This window comes from Triticum urartu, chromosome 7A (genome assembly GCF_056163025.1).
Source record: "Triticum urartu cultivar PI428250 chromosome 7A, HENAU_Tu73, whole genome shotgun sequence".
NCBI lineage: Eukaryota > Viridiplantae > Streptophyta > Magnoliopsida > Poales > Poaceae > Triticum > Triticum urartu.
The window spans coordinates 46,392,470-46,405,912 of record NC_141879.1 but is presented as its reverse complement, the minus strand read 5'-3'; the positions used below and the strand labels follow the sequence as shown (position 1 = coordinate 46,405,912).

The window sequence follows — 13,443 nt, the reverse complement described above, 5'->3', positions numbered from 1 at the left end:
ACACACTTTTTGTGATATGTTTCTTGGGATCCAATGAATTGTGGGTTTTATGATCAGATTGTTCATTGAAAGTAATTGAGCTATTTGTGAACTTTATTATGTCTGATTGTTATAGTTATGTAATGATTTCCGATCTATGAGTTTTCTTTGGCCAAGTCGATGATTAGATCTTTAGTGGAATATGATACGTCTTCGTCGTATCTATAATTTTTTATTGTTTCATGCCAATATTATACAACTTTCACGTATTTTTGGCAACATTTTTTATGATTTATTGGACTAACATATTGATCCAGTACCCAGTGGCAGTTCCTATTTTTTGTTTCGCAGAATATTCATATCAAACGAAGTCCAAATGTAATAAAATTTTACGGAGAATTATTTTGGAATGTTTATGATTTTTGGGAGGCGGAATCAACGCAAACGGAGGCCCACAGCCACCACAAGACACCTGGGCGCGCCAGGTAGCCCAGGCGCATGGTGGTGGGCTGTGCCCTCCTCCTAAGTCAGTTGGAGCTCTACTTCGAATGCAAGAAAGCTTATATCCGGAAAAAAAATCGTGTTAAAATCTCAACGCAATCGGAGTTATGGATCTCCGGATATTTAAGAGACGGTTTCCGGTCAGATGTGGGAACACAAACACATAAGAGAACAGAGAGGGAGATCCAAGGGCTCCCGCCCCTCCGCCGCCATGGAGGCCATGGACCAGAGGGGGAACTCTCCTCCCATCTAGAGGGAGGCTAAGGAAGAAGAAGGAGGGGGCTCTCTCCCCCTCTCTCCCGGTGGCGCCGGAGTCCCGCCGGGGCAAGGATCATAACGATGATCTACATCAAAAATCTTGCTACCGTCACCACCAACTTTCCCCCCTCTATGCAGCCGTGTAACACCTCATCTCCCCGCTGTAATCTCTACTTAAACATGATGCTCAACACAATATATTATTTTCTAATGATATATGATTATCCTATGATGTTCGAGTAGATCCGTTTTGTCCTATGTGTTGATAGATGATCATGATCGGTTTGAGTTGTATATTTTATTTTGGTGTTGTCCTACGGTGCCCTCCGTGTCGCGCAAATGGAGGGATCCCCGATGCAGGGTGTTGCAGTGCATTCATAGTTCTCTTATGATAGGTGACGTGAGTGACAGAATCACAGACCCGAGTTTGGGGGTTATTGCGTATGGGATAGAGAGGACTTGATACTTAATGCTATGGTTGAGTTTCACGATCTTAATGATCTTTAGTAGTTGCGGATGCTTGCTAGAGTTCTAATCATAAGTGCATATGATCCAAGTAGAGAAAGTATGTTAGCTCATGCCTCTTCTAGTCATATAAAATTGCAACAATAATTGCCGGTTTAGTTATCGATCACCTAGGGACAAATGACTTTCTTTTGTGACAAAAGCTATCTACTTTAATTATCTTGCATTTATTCATAGTTTTATTCTCGCAAAGTACTTCTAGTTTTATTCGTGTTATAGGTAAAGCAAACATCAAGTGTGCGTAGAATTGTATCGGTGGTCGATAGAACCTAAGAGAATATTTGTTCTACCTTTAGCTCCTCGTTGGTTTCGACACTCTTATTTGTCGGAAAAGGCGACAAACAATCCCCTATACTTGTGGGTTATCAGAATAATACTGCAGGAATGCCTAGCAGTGGTGGGTGCAAAAAACCTAGTAGCTAGTGTCGGGCCAGGCTCTCAGGGCCGCCTGCTACCGACCTCCTGCCACTGTATTATGGCATCAGTGGCGGGCGGACGGCCCGCCACCGGTCGATCACTGAAGTGGCGGGCACGCGAACTTGCATCCGAGTCGAGATGAATGGCATCCGAGTCGTTCGGATCTATTGCAAACGTCCAACCAGTCGGATTTTAGCTTTGTTGTTTTCTGAATTATCCGAATATGTTTCTGACATTGTATAACACTAGCAAAAAGTTCCCGTGCGTTGCAATGGGAAAAAATCATTTCATATCTCTAGCTTGATAAGTTGGACAAACTGTGTGTGGCCGGTTTGCAGGTTATGAGATTGAACCCTCTCATCGGCTTTTTTTTGCCAGCTCCCTGGACCTGGACCTCAGTGCGCCGCCAGTGGGCTTTTTCCATTTGGCCGAAAACGGATGGCAAGTAAGGAAGCTAAATAGCGTACGTGAAATTAACTGAAGCAGGACTAAACCAATAATATCACCTCCCTTTAATAATACGAAATAGCAAAAAGGCCCGTACGTTGCAACGGAAAAAATCATTTCATATCTCTAGCTGGGTCAATTAGATAAACTATGCGTGGCCGATTAGCAAGTTATGAGATCGAACCCTCCCATCGCTATTTTAGTTTTTGTCAGCTCTCCGAACCTGAGCCACAGTGTGCCATCAGGTGGGCTTCTTTCGTTGGGCCAAAACGGATGGCAATTAACGAAACAAAATTATCTCCAGCTGGGTCAGTTAGATAAACTGTGCGTGGCCGGGTTTGCAGGTTATGAGATCGAACCCTCCCATCGCTATTTTAGTTTTTGCCAGCTCTCCGGACCCGAGTCATAGTGCACCGTCAGGTGGGCTTCTTTCGTTGGGCCAAAACGGGTGGCAAGTAATGAAACAAAATAAGGTACGCGAAATTAATTAAAGCGGGACCAAAGCAAGCTGGACGAAACCAAAAATATCATCTCTCTTTAATAGTAGGTATAAATATAGATATAGATATAGATAAAAGTATAGACATAGATTTTTCAGAAAATGTCAGGTAGACATTTGTGAAACGTGCGAACATTTTAAAATGGTAGAAACAATTTTTAAAAGTAGGGCGAACATTTTTTACATTGCATTTATTTTTTAATGCGCAATGTACAATTTTTAGAAAAATATTAAATTATTATTTTCATATATATGTATTTTGTATTTTCCAAAGTACTCCCTTTGTTCCGAAATATTTGTTTTTTTAGAGATTTCAAATGAACTACCACATAGGAATGTATATAGATATATTTTACAGTGTAGTTTAACCTATTTTGCTTCATATGTAATTACTTGTTGAAATATATAGAAAGACAAATACTCTCTCCGTTTCAAAATAGATGACTCAATTTTGTAATAAATTTATAAAGTTAGTACAAAGTTGAGTCAACTATTTTGGAACGGAGAAGTATAATAATAAATAAAGAAGAGTAAAAGAAACACGTGGCGTCTGTATGACGTCAACGTGGCGATACTGCGTGGTAACTGGGCCAGGCGACGGCCGGTTGGTTGCGGGATTGGCCCATTATAGTCTCTCCCGCAAAGTTATGGATTGGCCCATTATCCGATGCCTGAACCGCTAGGAATGGGCCAGCTGAAGGGGACCAGCTTCGCGCCGTCGCGGGAAAAAAGAGGGCGGGAGAACCGAATCCGGCGGCGGCGGCGAGGCGCGGGTCCAGGGAGCGGAGCTGCGGGGATGAGCTCGTCGACGACGTCCGGCCAGGGCCAGGGCGACGACGCGCCGGACCTGGTCTGCGTGGCGGACTGCGTCCACGGCATGGTCGACGCCCTCTCCTGCGTCCGCTGGAACAAGCATCAGGTCAGCACCCGCCCCCCTCTCCTCTCCTCCGCACGCTGGCCGCCCGATCCCAAGCGAAAATCCTTGCCTCGTCCCGCAGGGCGCGGTGGTGGAGCTGTCGGAGCACGGCATCGTGGTCACCGTGGAGGAGAGCGGCTGCCTCCAGGCAAAGGTCTACCTCAAGACCGAGGTTCGTGCCCACCAGGTGTTTGCGTCTATTCCTACCCGCGCCTGGTTGTTAAGTTCTTGTGGGGATTGACCGTTGCAGCTGTTTGCGGAGTACGACTATGGTGCGGAGGGGCGTCCACGGTTCGGCCTCAGCCTGGGGCTCCTCGTCGACTGCCTCAACATGTTTACGGTCCCCGGGTTCGCCTCCCCTGTCGAGATCCGGTACCCTGGTCCGGACATGCAGCTTCTCCTCAGGTATGTATCTTCTCTGTCTACTAGGTTCTCTTTGTTTGTCTTTGCTTCTTAATGCTGTCAATTGATATCGTAACCCATTAGACATTTGCATAATCGTGATACTGTGACTGCGGTGGATAAAATATAAATAGCTATTTGTTCATCTTTATATTGAGCATGTAACTCACTAGGCATTTGCATAGTCCTGGGGGATAAATTGCATATCTGATTTATGATATTTGGAAAGTTGATCTAGTGACTCACTTAGCGTTTGGATACTGTGGTGGATAATACTAAATAGCTATTTGTTCATACTTCGGATTGACTCTACCCTCTTCTTTATATTTAACCTTGATGAGATCAATAAATAGTGCTCCTAAAGTTCACTTTACTACATTCCCACCATTGCCCAAAACAAATAAACATTTCAGCTTCATGTTTAGCTCAAAATTTAAGTTAATTCTGGAGATGGATGTAACTTAGTAATGTACTAATGTGAAACAAATAAAAAGGTTAACTACCAGGAGGTTCTCGTGGGACTTTTGTGTTAAGTGTATGCATCATTACATTGATTCAGTGCTGTACTGCAAGGGGCTGTTAATTGTATACATTGATTCAGTGCTGCACTGTTACGTTAGCTTGTCATGTTCAGTTATTCCGTGACTTAGTCCTAGCCTGTACTAGCCCACGATGCATGATTCATTACACGTCTGGTTCTGTAACTGCTACAAGCAGAGCTATATGTATCCCTCTTCTGAACTTCAATGAAAGCAAGTCAATCATTTTGCTCATGTTTTTCATCCTGGTAACACAAGTGCAGGTCAGTGGGGTCTCCAGATGCATGTATACATGCAGAAATCAGAACCAGAATTCCTGATACTGTCGCCTGGGATTACCATTTTGAGCATGCAGGGAACACTCCAGTCACTTTTACTGTTAAGGTACCTGCAATACTTCATCCATTCTTTTCTCGTTGCACTCGTCGCTACGAGTTCTAACGTTTAATTCCTCAGAACTAATCTTTCACCTTTTACAATGCCAGTCTGCCATCCTGAAAGAATCAATTGATGATCTTGAGTGGCCAGGCTCCAGCATTCAGATTCATTTTCATCCAGACCCCCCTTCAGTAATATTTAAAGGCGAAGGGCATGGTGACTTGGAGGTGTGTCATGAATTGCTTTCTGTCATTCAGATAGCTTCTGTTGGTCTCCATATCTAAATGCTACTTAATCCATTTGGCAGATCGAATTCTCCTACTATGCAAATACTGATCTTCTAATTGCATTCCAGTGTGACCAAGAATTATCCTACAGGTAATACTCTTGCGCCTAAAATCTACAGCATGCTTCTTTGTGCTGAACTTACGGTTCTCTGCAAGGTATAAGTACAAGTTTCTTCGTGCCACTACCTCGAATGTTCCAAGTAGCGTCCTGAAGGAGAATCGTGGGAGTAAAGTGACGATTGGGAGGGGAGGGATGCTCAAAATCCAGCACTTGGTTTCAGTTGCAAGGCTAGGTACGCAATCTTACCATAATTTTGCTGGAGGGGCTCAACAGCCAAGCCGGATTGCTTTTATCGAATTCTTTGTCAAGCCGGAGGAGGATGATTAAAGGACAAATGATTCCTAGCATGTATTGTGTATAGGTTATTTTGCTGGGCCTGTGTCATCTATGAGGCCTGGCTGTATCTTCAGTACTTATGGAACTGAAGGTCATGGTATTCTTTTCCTTTCAGATGACTTGTCGTAACCTACTAGTCTTAGCTCTGGATCTTTCTTTTATGCTGATTAGTTAAATTATATGGAAATGAAGAAAGTCCATGCCATCGTTCTTCTTCCTTCCAAATCAGCTTCATTTAAATTGTTACCATTTTAACTTTTTGCAAAGTGGCAAGGACATACAAAGCAAAAATATGTGGATTACAAAAACTATTGACACGAACTGAATTTGAGCCCCAAATATGTGGATTATTTCTAGATGTTTATCCATGGCTAGGTTAATGACTATGAATACTATTTCATGAAACATTTGATTTATCAATGGACTATTTGGGCATTAAGGACTGGTGGTCCAAGTTTGGGAGCAAATGGTCTTGTTACACCGCAACTACATCGTATGTTGCCCGAAAATAATCCAGAGTTGGTACTGCAAGCTAGTTGAGCTCATTATGTCTCTGTCTCGTCGTAGCCTCGTACTGCTCTCAACAGGCCACCAATTAATCTAGCTTAGTGCTGCAAATAACCAGGCCACTATTGAGTGGCCCATTGTTCAATTGCTAGCCATTCCCAAGCAAGGCTTGTGTACGGTACGTTTTCGCTCCTGTTTATTCTGCACCCTGTACATAATGTGCTTGCTGAAGTTGATAAACTTGCACATCACACCAACTTCTTACCACGACAAACACTTAAATAGACAAAACGTGTGGATTGGCTGTACATTAACTTTGAGAGGAATGCCAGCTAAGGGAAGTTCTTTTTATCTGCAACGGTGAGGGCAGAAGAGATATATTTTCCATTCATTTATCACCAACGAATCTTCAACAAATAAAAAGTACAGGAAAAAAGACTGCATCCTGTTGGAACTATGTTTCTTTGTGGTCAATTATAAGAATGTGTCCAGTCAAGACCTTAACTTAGCAACAAAGAAGGGGAGCCCCCCAGAAATAAAAATGGATTGATGGCAAAAGTATGTAAACCCTAGTTTTGCTTTACCTTGTCAGACTGCAAGGACCTTACCAAATCTCCATTGTTTTAGCAAGCCATTCTCCTGATGGAAGGTAAAGAAATCTTCTGTTATCTGTCCAGTGACAACTCTACTTGGCATAAAAAATTGCTATGCTAGCTAAGCGAAGAGAGGGTGTGTTTTTGTGCTTACTTGTGAATGTGACATTGCCCATTGAGTGACCCATTAGATGACTAGGAAGGGCCTGTAACGCGATATATATTCTGATTATCATTGTGTTTGCTGTACCTAATGTTGTTTGCCCATTCTTATGACTGCGAAATGGCGTCTTAATGCACCCAATGTCCTCTGCTGCCCATTCTCGTGACTGCGAAATCGCGCTTAGATGTTTACAAGATATCCACCCTTGAGTGAGGCGCGTGCATATCCGGTGCGGTAAGCAGCCCCTATTCTATGCAATGAAGGTGATGTGGCTCTTTTTCAAACCGCAATTAACGAGACATGACGGTGAACGCCGTACTAACATAAACCGCCGGTTGGTTACCTTTGTATAATTTTAGAATCAAAGTGTGCCCTTTCCATTCAAAACTTCTTGTTTAGTGGTCCACTACAGATCATCCTATCCTTTTCCAAAAAAAAAAGATCATCCTAGTGTATAATAAGTACTGGTGAGAGCAGAATCTGCATTTGGTAGGACTTGAGCATATAGTACAATGCTCTGTTGTCAAACTTTCCTTTTCCCTGCCAGCTTCTTTAGAAAGAAACATGACAGGATGAACAGAGAGTTGGGTGAAGAAATGGCCACCTTCTCTGCATTTGTCATTGCCCCTTATGAGAAAAATACTACTCTGAACTAAAACCACGACACTTGTTATTGATCGGAGGGAGTAATTATTATGTGTGGTTCTAACTGAAGAGTATTTTCTAAAAGAAAAATATTTGTGTTGCTAACTAAAGGGGTCTAGGTCCTGAGCATATGTTATATGGAGTATAAACTAGGAGACAGTAGGTCGCTGTCGCCCTATAAATATCTAGTTTCAGTGACCACACAGTTAGGTTCCGGTGGGCTCCTGTATTTAGACCAGAAACCAATAGTCGTCGTCTCATAGATGAAGACAAGCACGGACTGCCGTTAACCTGTCAGGATTACCACAACAACCATCGTCTGTTAACTAGGTCCTCAACTAACCATCCGATTGTACCAACCGTTGCGATGTAACTTTAAAAGGCACTTTTCATCTCTTTTGTTAGCATATTTGTAATTTGTTGAAAGACTGTAAACAACAAAATATTACCAGCACTTGTGAAGCACTCTCCCCCGGAGTAACTAACTGGATTCCCTTTCTCGAATGGAAATAAACTTACTCCCTCCATCCATATTACTTGTCCTTGAACCCCTCAAATTTGATAGTTTGGTAGTCGCAAACTAAACTTTATTATACTACTCGGAGAGAGCATCGTGGTACTATTTTTTTTTGTTGGTGAAACGCATCAATAATCGGAGTAGAAACAAACTTGAAAAGCAGCACCATTTGGAATATCGAAAGTTTGTGTGCTTCCTGCATGATCTGAACATGCAAGATCCACCGCTTTTCAAGGAGTGACGTCTACATCCACAACTCAATGCCCACCCTTTTTTTTAAGGACAACCGGTGTTCATTCATTTTGGTGACGAAGGAAGGTGCAGGCCTACGTGCTCGTGGGATCGTGCGGTTCATGCAATGCAATGCAGTGGGGGGAGTGAGTGAGGTCCTGTGCCTACTTATCACCTCCATAGTTTGCTAGGGCATCTCCAACGGCAACCTGCAAATTTTCTCCCGCATCCGTCCGTGGAGGGAGATTAGTCCACGGGTACAGATGCGGGAAATCGTCATCCAACCGTAGCCGTATATATTTTGACAACAAATCAAACTAATAGGACGAAATTCATCCAAACACGACCGGATTTCGCGTAAACATGATGGATTTCATACAAACATGATGAATTTTCATTACATTTTGAACATCTAGAACAAAAAATAAAAGACCCGACCCTAAACCTATCCTACGGCAGCGGAGCCCGGTGTTCAAGCCCGTGTCGTCCCCCATCCGCCGTATCCGTGAGCACCGGCGATAAGACCAATGAAGTGAAGGTGCGGTCTTCGACGAGGAAGAGTAGAACACGGGAGACGGACTGACCCACATAGGACACAAGGTACCACCGCCTCCCGTGGCCTACTCATTCTCGGAGGAATCTGCGACCTGTCCGTCACCGGTGAATGTGAGGTTCACGGTGAAAATGGTGGCGCTGACGTTGTCTTCATCCAACCGGGCCGGCTGATGGTTCGTCGACAGGGTGTAGCAGGCGCGACTGCCGTTGTTCTCCTCCGCGATCGCTTGCAACTGAGCTTCCGCGAACGGCCTTTTCCTGGCGAGTGGCGGCTAGAGCGCGGACGCCAGGCACACTACTCTGCGACGAAGTTGGGGTTCGCCGCAGGTGACGGCGGAGGGATTTTAGTGGGTCAGGACGGCCAGAAGAGGGCGTAGGATCGTTCCGGACTCCCGTAAAGCCCCCCCCCCCCCCCCCCCCACACACACACATTTGTAGAAGAAATCGCGTCTGGACCACTCTGCGGACCGATAAAGTACCGAGTTGAATGAATTACGCGACCCTTGCCGGAACTTTGCCGGTCCGCCTTGAAGATGCCCTTAGTACAAGAGATTGACGCGTCGAGCTGTCGTTGTAGTGTTCTGATTGAGTTTATGCAATAATGTCAAAAATAGCACAAAGCTCTTTCCATCCATCTTTCCTCGCATGCATTCACCGGCTGCTGCCCGACGTACGCTGATCGATCGATCCATCTTTTGCTCACGGACGGACAGGTTGGTTGGACGTCGGTGGGCGGCGAGCCATGTGTTGCATTGCATGTAGTATTATCCATGGAGCCATCGCCATCGCTCACCCACAATTCTGTTTCGGCAAATCAGCGGCCGAACATTGCGCCCAGTATAGCTACAACGATGAAGCACGGCCCGGCCATTGATTCGTCGCCGTCTGCTCCTCCATATTAGCGTAAAGGTCACTGTTGTTAGCCTCCTTCATTGCCCTCAATAATGGTGCAAATAGTACCGTGCTTAATTAACACCCAGAGGCGCAGCGCCGCTGATCCAGCAGTAATGGCGCGCCTCAAAGATAGCAGCCGGCCACCGCTTTTGGCATGCGAGGCCTATCCTTTTTGGTCGTCCAGGGTTGTGGGTGGATGAGACAGCGCATATTCTTTTTTAAATAGGTTTTTAAATGGTTTTAATTGCTTATCGCATGTGCCATGTGGTGAAACAACGCAGATTCTGCACTACATGTTTTTCTACTCCATTTTTTCCAGTTCAATATACACCTGGTTCTTAATACTCTCTCCGTTCCAAAATCAAATCTAGCAAATTTCAATCAATTTTATAGATAAAATTATCAATATCTAGAATACCAACCATTATGAACGAAGGGAGTACTGCCCTTTTCTAGTCCTACGTGGACACCATCGATCTTTGAATTCGAAAAGGAAAACAGCTTCTGAGTGTCTCGCTCCCATTTCTAACTGTTCAATAATCTGTTAGCTAACACCGCAAAAAGAAAGTTAGCTAAACCTTATGTTTTCTTTTGATATTTTCATTCAAAATGTTGGTTCCATTTCTAATTACTCAGTAATTTCATAGCTAAAGTTATGTTCTTATTTTGATATATTTTTCCTGAATTTTTATTCAAAATACCTGGTTACATTTCTAGTTGCACAGTAAAATTTTAGCTAAAAAGTTATGTTTTTCTTGATAATTGCATATTTTCCTTTAAGATCAGATTTCATTTGACATTTGTTGGCTAAAATTATATTTTTCTTTTGATATTTTTACTTCTGTTTTCCTTCGAAATATTTGGTTCCATTTCTAGTTGCCCAATAATTTTTTAGTTTGTATTCTTTTGGATCTTCTTACGTGTGCAAACAACGGTCATGCATCTGTAGTACTACTTCTGACGGAGATAGTAGAAGTTATAAAACTTCTTTTTATGTTTGATCATATTTATACAATAATACATCAATATTTATACCATCAAATTAGTAGCATTAAATTTATGATAAAATATGTTTTCATCTATACCTATTTGGTTTCACAAACATTGATATATTTTTGCACAAACTCGGTCAAACTTTAAGATAGTTTGGCCCCTGAACCAAGTTGAAAGTGCACTCTTTTAAAGATGGAGGGAGTATATCGAGACTGTTGAGGGATAAAAGTGATCTTTGTTAAGAGCCAGTTATAACTTTTAGAAGTTACTTGTATCCAGCTTCTTTGGGAACATCTCCGCAGTTGTTTGTTCGTGCTAGCGATCAGAGTCGACCAATGTTAGAGATGCCCCTTACATGGGAGCGAGTGAGAGATGGTGGCTCGTCATTTTATTTCACCATCATGCGTTTGCGATTGCTGGCCGGACCGACAAATTGTCCCGCCGAGACAACAGCCGGCCCCAAACGGCGAACCCCCACCCAAGTAGCAGCGGTTGAACCATCGACCGATGAGGTTGTTCAATGAAAAGTCAGCACGGCTTGACCATTGGGCGCCTGAGCGTGAGCCCCCCGCTTCCTCCTGCGTGCCCTCCCGTCTGCAATTTTTGGCTCTTAAATGGAAGGACGCCATGATCACGGATGAGAAGATGAGGGAAGGCAGAGAAGAAAGGGTCAATCCAGCCGGCTTGAGAGTTGAGACAAGGGTGTGGGTGGGGCTCTCCGTAGCAAATCAAGTACCGATGGCCGATGCACGCGCCGCGCACACGACGCAACAGCTCCGGCCGGCCCTGGCGGTGCGGCGACCCCTTCTTCCTCCTCCACCTCGCTATCTGTCTTCCTGGCCAGTGATCCATCATGAGTCTACATACCACATGGACTTAGCTATCATGACATCATGTAGTAGTCGTATCTGCATAATCGCCACCCCGCATGTGTGTCCATGCCACATGCCAATGTTCTTTGTTTCCGTTGATTGAAACACTACATTCCCTACATGTGTCCAGCGTCTTAAACTTTCTGGCTCAACTGCTGTCGATAGCTCTCAAAGACAAACTGGGCATGACGGGTAGGGAGATGGCGCTACATCGGTAGGTTACTGTGAAAATTGCTGTCGTGACCGGATGGATTCAGGCGCATCTCCAACGCCGCTTCCTAAAACAGACATACTATTTGTTCGTGGACTTGTTGGACAAGTGCATAAGCACGGATATAGGAGGCGGTCATCCAACCAACCGCATCCCCTAAACGTTCGTTTGGTCTAGTCAATTTCATTTCAAATGCATAGTATATGAGCAAATTAAAATGCGGTGTTCATAACGCCCGATCATACCAAAAAGAAAAGGTGGATGTTCATAGCTTTTACATGTGTCCCATCACAGAAGTTCCTGTCTGGTAGTCCATTAAAAAATGGCAATTTTGCCCTGCCAGACCGGTTGTCCGAGCCTTCTCGCTCAGTCTGCCGCCGGCTCCTCCTCACCATCCGCCTTCTTGGCTACCCCCATCACGGCCGCCAAGCACTTGAACATCTTGACACGTATGACACGCATGATCATTGCCACACCGGTCATCCAATTTTTCCATTCTCATGGTCAACACCCGAGTATCCTTCGAAGCAGCCGCGAGCTCAATCTTTCTCTCTTCGAGCTTGGCCTCCTTCTCTTCGAGGTTGATCTTCTTCTCGGTCACCACCATCAAGATGTTAAACCTCTTTGTCTTCTTTTTCTCCTTCATGTCGGAGCGCTTGACACATGCCTCCTTCTTCTTCGTCAAGATGCCCTTGAACATCTCCGTCATCTTGGCCGCCACCCCTTCTCACTTCTCCTTTTCCTCCTCCAACTTTTTTGCCGGAACGCCCTTCTAACCTTCTTGGGCGGCACTTTTGTTTGGGTCGGTTGAATCACCAGACGGCGGCGGAATAAAAAAAACCCGCAAAAATTGGGGTTAAGGGTGGGAAAAAAGAGGCGGTTTTGGAGAGGAAACATTGCGGACCGCTAAAAATGAGCGGACTCTATCTCAGTTTTGGGTGGGCCGGGGGTGTCGGAGTCCAACGTGTCGGAGGTCCGAACTCCCGTAAAGCCTGCCTAGTTTGTCTCCGGTTTACGGGCAAATGACGCGGATGCACCCGCAAACAAATACGGTCCGTGTTGCATGGCTTGCAGCGTACGGATAACTCGGTCAGAATGTTTGAATGTTTGTGGGTGTTTAGAGAGTCCGTGTTGAAGATGCCTTAATATTTTTCTCGTCTCGAGGGACGAGGGGAATGCACCTAATGCTTTTTCATTATATTTTTGTTACCTGTGCCATACACGTGTGACGGTGTGCTTATATATTAGTGGACAATATATAAGTGCATTTTTTCGGACAAAATAAAAAAAGGTGATCTCTCACGATCAGCAGGGAGCAGTCGACGTCACCGGAATTAAATGCCGCACCAACAAGCAAGAATCGGTTAAAACATGGCTGTTCCCCGTTCAATCTGCTCGCGTTTTGTCGATCATTTTTTCCAAATTGGTCTGAACGCATCTCACCAAGTGCATACACATATCCAGTATCCGATCTCTCCGTATCCGATCGATATATCATGTAGTCTTGAGTGTCAGCACGTATCAGAGCGATCGATGGACGACCCGGCCGCAATCTAGCAACAGTTCCGGCAATGAATCGTCTGGAATAATCTTGATCAAACATCCAGATTAACAACAGTATTGGATTAGCGGTGCAATTACATTCCTAGACAAAATGATTAGCAACACAGTGCAATGAACCAATTCTTCATATTTTCTCTCTTACTGTGCATAGAGT

General features: G+C 44.4%; 1 protein-coding gene across 1 annotated transcript; it reads left to right on the top strand.

Annotated features, from left to right (window-relative positions):
• The first annotated feature begins 3,296 nt into the window (after positions 1–3,296).
• Positions 3,297–5,866, top strand: LOC125531055 (uncharacterized). Its single transcript, XM_087537178.1, has 7 exons — positions 3,297–3,545; positions 3,625–3,714; positions 3,793–3,947; positions 4,747–4,867; positions 4,969–5,088; positions 5,169–5,239; positions 5,305–5,866. Exons 1-7 carry the CDS (start codon positions 3,312–3,314, stop codon positions 5,534–5,536), a joined length of 1,023 nt encoding a protein of 340 aa, XP_087393304.1. The 5' UTR covers positions 3,297–3,311; the 3' UTR covers positions 5,537–5,866.
• Positions 5,867–13,443: the final 7,577 nt, after the last annotated feature.